Genomic DNA, 6,738 nt, shown 5'->3' on the forward strand with positions numbered 1-6,738 from the left:
TCATTGCTTTATTGTACAAGATGCTCATTCGGAACCACTCCTTCATATCGTATTGTATTTCCTTTCCCTTCCCTTGTACACCCGATTCTCTCACTTAATTGGATTCATCAAAATGTGTCCGAGAACGTTTTTGCTTGCATACTTGTTGCCCATTATTTGTGTCTGTGAACAAGTGCGTAAATCAACCAACTTACACACATAAAACTTATCACTCATATGTATTTTACATGCAGAAATATTCCAATCATAGTTAGGCAAAGTACATTTAGTTGTGTACCATGATTTGTGCTTACTGAAAGGTTGACATTATGTACGTAGTTGATGCAAAAATCAGCTTTGTTTTGGAAGGTCATACCAACCTTTATTTGTACTAGAAAATGTATTCGTTGGACCAAAGCTAGATTTATCAGTCACATCATCCCAGTGACGATTCTATGATGAGAATTAAATGGGGTCGCAAAATCTTTTTCTAGTATTAATTATATTTTAATGCGGAGTACTATTTTAGTGATTGTTTACCTTCACAAAAACTACAAATTCAAAAAATATAGTGTCTTCGTAGTTAAATTTAGTCATGTCATATACATCTTAAAAGAAAAACAATAAACTCAAAAAATATACGGTGTCCTACAATTAAATTTAGTGGTGTCCTATACAATTTAAATGAAATTTTTTACAAAAAAGCTTATAACTAGCGGTGTCCCGTGACCCCACGGATCAATACATATAGTCGCCACTACATCATCCTCATCTTACTTCATCTTTTTCTCACACTCGCTAGAATCAACAATGGGAGGATCAAACAGATTAATCCGTTTTTTCTCCCAACATATATTGTTGGTGAAAGTTGTGTTATTAAAAAGCATTTTAGTTAATTGAGATTTACTAGAACGCAAAGGCTTATCGTATTAAGCTCAATGACGAGTTTGGAGAGTGCGGAGTGCATGCTCGTTCAGGTTAATTCGATAAAGTCTTGGAAATTACATCTTATGACGGAAAGGTAACCATTAAAGGTTTTATCTTTTTATGAAGACTGATGTCATTTCCTAAAAGGTATGAACGAAAAGTTGCATCTTTTCGTTGAAATGTTGCATATTTTCATGGAAGGGTTACATCCTTTCGTCACACCCTTTCACCTCTTATATAGAGAATTTGCTTTCATTTAACATACAAAAATCACATTCTCACTAATACTATAATTTGATATCTTCTTGCCTAGAATCAAAGTGTGTTCTTGTCTTATCCCAAATAAGATTTCGAGTAACCCGGGTCAAGTATGGTCGAAATACTTAAGAAAGTTTTCACAATTCAAGAATCAATCAGAGATTATCAATTCACAACCCCTATTTCTAACATATAATATCTTCATTTTCGGCATAGAGATAAAAATCACATTCATTTGGCAATGGTTGCGTTTGATGTGTTCGTTATTATGGCTCAATGTGTGTAATGGGATGGTTATACGCTATTTGGTTTTCTTCTATTTAGGGCATATTGGTATGTTGAGGTTGATGGGTTATTACCGTTTTTATTTGTACTTGGTTTGTTACCCATTCCCAAATTCAGTTTAGCACTATTGTACACGTAAATTTCAATAGGTTGGTCACTAATTGCGTGATTTAAGAAATCTCTAAAATTTTCACTATCATTAGTAACATCAAACTTGCTTAAGATGTACCTTTTGACGGAGTATAATGTTACAATTGTTTTGAAAATAACTTTTTGTATGGTAATGAAAATGAGACATCTCTAGCCACTATAATTATTATATGAATAAAACGTTATTCAAGGAAATGTACGAATTTTAAAAAAATCTTATCTCCGAAAATACTTGTCTGGGAATTTGGATAAGGTGCAAATCACACCACGTCGCAAGGACACTTTGCAATTTCCGTTTACGGGTGATCCTAAAATGTACTGTGAAAAAGCAAGTTGCAAACCGTTTCCTGAGTTCGCAAATTGCAATTTTCCTTGGGATTTGCAAGGGTATATATTCAACTTTTTTTTTTGAAGGGCAAAACATTATAGAACATTATGGTCCAATACGAATATATACATTTTGGTGATTAGTCCTTCAAGATACTACATTATTCAAATTCAACTTAGTAAACACATCATTCAAACCGAACCTCATAAGTTCTAAATTAATCGCTTTGACCACTATAACAGTTTGTTTTTAAAATGACACCCACTTACCAATGCCACAAAATCATAAGATTCAAAACATTGAAACAGAAACTAATGTTCTTCATGTTCTAAGATGTTATTCTTCTTCAAGGAAACAGATCTCAAGCAGCCATAGTATCAGTTTCTTCTTCATTATTTCTGGCTTTACCTTTACGGTTCCAAATTGGGGTTGTCTCGATAAGCGTATGAGGGACAAGCCGCCTTTCATGCTTAGTGAGTTTTTTGAAATTGTGAACTTTTAGTCGAGCTATTTCCGCTTCTTCTTCGGGAGTTATTTCTCTTAAAACAACTGTGAGTCTACACTCGGCTCTCACACGCACTCCACTTCTTCCTTTTGCATGTATTGATACCCTCTTCTTAAAAAAACCTTTGCCAACAAATGCTTCGGCTGTATGTAGCATATAAAACCATTTAAAAAAACATGTTAAAGATGGTATCTAGCAAATAACTCAATTGTAAGTTTAAGTATGTTTTTTATTCATAATACCAACAATAAGACGATCAGGATCAAATCCATAATTGTGTGTGGCATTTGCTCGAGCTGAATGGATAACCTGCATATATGGCCCACCATTTGATCAGTATACATCAATTCTCGTGCACGGAACAACAAAAACCCGGCTATATATGCAACAATATGAGTATATGACTACTATTATTTTTATGTACTCCGTTAAAAATTATAAATATTTAAACTTATGTAAAGAGTGTCGCTGGGCCAGCCCGATAGATCTGACCAGTTTGATGTGCACATAAAACTTAACCATTTTGACCAGAACCCACATTGACCTATTAACCCAACCCATCCATTTTGCCACTTCTAATCTGTGTAATGGTAATGAATTTTGCTTTAAATGAAGCAAAATGAGTTAATGAAATTGTCTATATTTAAGAACATCAACATAGCGACAAAGTATTTACCTGATAGACAGTTTTCGATGCACGCTTTACGGTCAATTGCAACTGCAATAATGCATCTTCAACACGCATGCCACGAACCAATGTGGCAACCAAGTTCACCTTCTTCGGGCTCTGCAACCAGTAAGTGTATAAATTAAAACTCAGTGTCATTACATAAAACTAATTGCACCATGATAAAAATGATGTTACAAATCATCAAAAAATAGTGCAGATCAACGTTGTTTGGTCTATATTATAAAAAAATACTAAATAAGGCCCACAAATACACCCTCGCTACCATACATCCTATAAGTAGGACGAATGAACCGATAAAGTTAAAAAACTATGTGATGTTCATAGAATTTAGAACTTCTGTCGTGCATACTACCAATATAGTTAGAGATTAGTGCTCAATGAACGAGGATCAAGAGACAAGACATGCCTGTTTTATTTTTTTGAGAATTGCTTGAACTTTAGAAGGTTTAGTGATAGCTTTCTCAGCTTCAGCTTGCCCACTACCTATGGCCAACTGTTGTGTCAAAGGAGATGGGCCCGGGACTGTTTCAGATGAAAACAATCTCCTTGTACTAGACAATCCCTGCAACAACAACAAAAAAAAAAAAGGCCTTTAGTTTCAAAATAACTAAAGGCTTATCATAGATGAGAAATCTGATCATGTAAGTCAGATCCAAAGCATTACCAACTGCTGAAAATAGTGATATAAAGGTCTAGGGACATTCGTAGGTGGAGCCCACAGGCCGTGTATATGAGCTGCCAAACCTGCAAACAACAATTGATTTATACTCTGTGAATGCTAAATTACAATTTCAGCATAAAACTGATCATATGGTTTATAAACACCCAAAGTGTAATTAGTAAATACTAGTTTCAATGCATAAAACCTCCTAAACTATTTTTGTCAAGAAGTAAGATTATTACTGGGATAATACAGTTTGTAATCAGTTTTGACACACTCGTTATTACTTATTAGCAATAAAATTTTGACAAAAAAATGTTTTGAGCAAACAGAATCTTTCAAGTAGCAAAAATCACACCATACGGGGGCATGAACCGTTCTAATCCATTACCCAACCAGCCTGAACCGCCCATTTGACCACCTGCAATCGTATCAATAGAGGCCAAGGCTGGCCATATACTGGATATGGTACAATTCTTCACCTTGAGCTGGAGATAACTTTAATGGAGAAGTGGAATAGTTGGCATGAGTGTAACAGCTATTTTCAACTCGTTTTCCAACCTGTCTAAGTATGGACTGTACGTGACGGTGCCATCCCACCATGACTTGTGCTAAAAGACACTCTTCACCAAGATTTTCAAGCTAAATGATTTTATGAGCTACAGATAATGGAAAACATTATAACAAAATGATAAATTTAAGTAATAAAAAAGAACCCATAAGATGATGGTAGCACCAATAATCATATAACATGCAGCAGACTAAGATAGCCATGCTAGTAAATTATAACATTATATATACCTATACAGATATTGAAAATAAGGAAACGCGTTAAATGACCTTGTAACATCATATAATGAAAGTCTTAAGCATAAAAAGTAGGGTTAATCGGGGCCTTTGAAGAGTAATCCCTAATATGAACATATAGATTACTAGTACGATCCATATGACAGTTAATTGTTTACATATAGTATTATTGGTAGTTATCAGCTACTAATATAATATAGCCTGCAACAGTTGAATGAACAAACCATTTTCCTCAAAGTTAGATTAACTTGGTATTAACAACATACATAACAAGACAGATATAATCACATATTCACAAGAACACAGAGAAAAAGGTAAATCTTATCAATATTCAGACTGCAAATAATGCAAACCCCAGTACACATGACCAGTTATTTTTCTACACTAACGGACAGTCACAGTATCCATCCAAAGTATTCATAATACAGGTTGCTAAAACTCAAACGATTATGTGAACCCCCATCTCACAGCATATATAGTAAACAAGAAACATCTGTTTAACACATTTCCAATAAAACTTCAAGAAAAGGACACCATACATGACAACACACAACTGAATCCTCCAAGAATACCATAACACTTTTTAAAACTTCAAATATGATGATTTTACAATGCTTTATTATGGTAAACAAAGTCATTCAGTTCCTGAACTGTCTACAGAAAGAATCAAATATCTAAGTTCTGGGTATGGAAATAGTTATTATCGTAGCAAATAATCCCCTTTTCTATTCATGCATTCATACGTGACTACTTTACCACGTTAGTAGCTCACACATATCTTGCCAGGCATTTCAACAAACACCTCATATGCACTTCCTTAGTCACAAATATCATCAAAAACCCCCAATCCTATCTCATTTCCACATTAAATGATCAACCTATTAGCAATTAATTTTATCAAACGCATCCAAATAACCCTAACTTTGTTATATATAAGTGATTATAACACCATGTAACATATATAAACACAAACTTAACAATATGAACTTATTCACAGGTCATGAGCTAATAGAATCATGAATCAGTACACCAAATACACACTAACTGGGGAAAATACAGGCGCCGGAGATAAATACCAGATGTAGAAAGTGCCGGCGATGCGTCTTTGAGCGGCGATCTCGTAATTCGTAGCGAAAAACATTACACCCCTAAAGTTGAAATGAAGTTTAGAAATTTAGAAAATATGTTAAATGAAGTCCTTTATGTTTAGTACTTACTATCTTACATCCTTACACTCTATAAATTGTCATACGCACCCCCACTGTGACGCAAGTAATTTTTAAGGAGCAGATTACCGTACTAGTCATTTTTGTTTTTCTATTTCACTTTTAAGCAATGTCATAAACTTTTTTTTTTTTTTTAAAATACAAGAAAATCGCCTATCTGTTAGACAGATTACGCGGTTTCATTTGGCCCAATAATCACGAACACGTGTCTGAAAAACTCCCTACCCCGAGACTTTTAGATAATGGCGTGTTGGTAAAAGTGTTAGATAATGAGTGAAGTGTTGAGTGGCGTGTTACTGGTAGAGGTGAGTTATTTTTAATTTATTTTCCATTTTTCTTTCATTTTTGTTGATTTTAAGTTATTTTGTGTAATTAGTTATATTATTATTTTGTAAATTATAAAAAACAAAAAAAAAAAAATTAATAAAACATACTAAAAATAAAATAATACGATTACTTTATTTTTAAAAAGTCCTAAAATTTGAAATATACAATAAAATATAAATATTAAAACTACTCGTCGTCGTCCTCATTCGACAATTGAATTAAGTCGTCGTACTCTGCGAGCAAGGTCTTCTTCATCTTCAAGCAACGTTTCTTTTCCTTCGGGTTCCTTATGTTTGCGATGTCCAAGGACGAAATTCATTTTGTGGCTTCGAGTGCGACTTTCATACGTTCCTCTTTGGTGATTGTGTCCATTTGTTTATGTTTTTTCTTTGCAACTTCGGTCTTGTACTCGCTAACCTGTTCACATAACTCCTCAAATTTTGAAGAGTTTGTAGAACGAGAGCTTTGTGATGCATCGGAATGCGGAAGTCATAACCGTTTTCTTTGCTCGATTCCTTCCAATGGGCCTTTCAATCGGATCATCACCTAAAATCACATTATCAGGACGAGCATCAGTGATATCAATCGTTTGGA

At 34.2% G+C, this 6,738-nt stretch overlaps 1 protein-coding gene across 1 annotated transcript; it reads right to left on the reverse strand.

Moving 5' to 3' along the window:
- Positions 1 to 2,042: 2,042 nt before the first annotated feature.
- Positions 2,043 to 5,690, reverse strand: LOC139897227 (uncharacterized). Its single transcript, XM_071879893.1, has 7 exons — positions 5,668 to 5,690; positions 4,267 to 4,443; positions 3,788 to 3,867; positions 3,530 to 3,685; positions 3,109 to 3,219; positions 2,675 to 2,741; positions 2,043 to 2,575 (listed from the first exon to the last, which is right to left on the reverse strand). The coding sequence occupies exons 2-7, from the start codon at positions 4,385 to 4,387 to the stop codon at positions 2,289 to 2,291; spliced, it is 822 nt and encodes a 273-aa protein (XP_071735994.1). The 5' UTR covers positions 4,388 to 4,443; positions 5,668 to 5,690; the 3' UTR covers positions 2,043 to 2,288.
- Positions 5,691 to 6,738: the final 1,048 nt, after the last annotated feature.

This window comes from Rutidosis leptorrhynchoides, chromosome 3 (genome assembly GCF_046630445.1).
Source record: "Rutidosis leptorrhynchoides isolate AG116_Rl617_1_P2 chromosome 3, CSIRO_AGI_Rlap_v1, whole genome shotgun sequence".
NCBI lineage: Eukaryota > Viridiplantae > Streptophyta > Magnoliopsida > Asterales > Asteraceae > Rutidosis > Rutidosis leptorrhynchoides.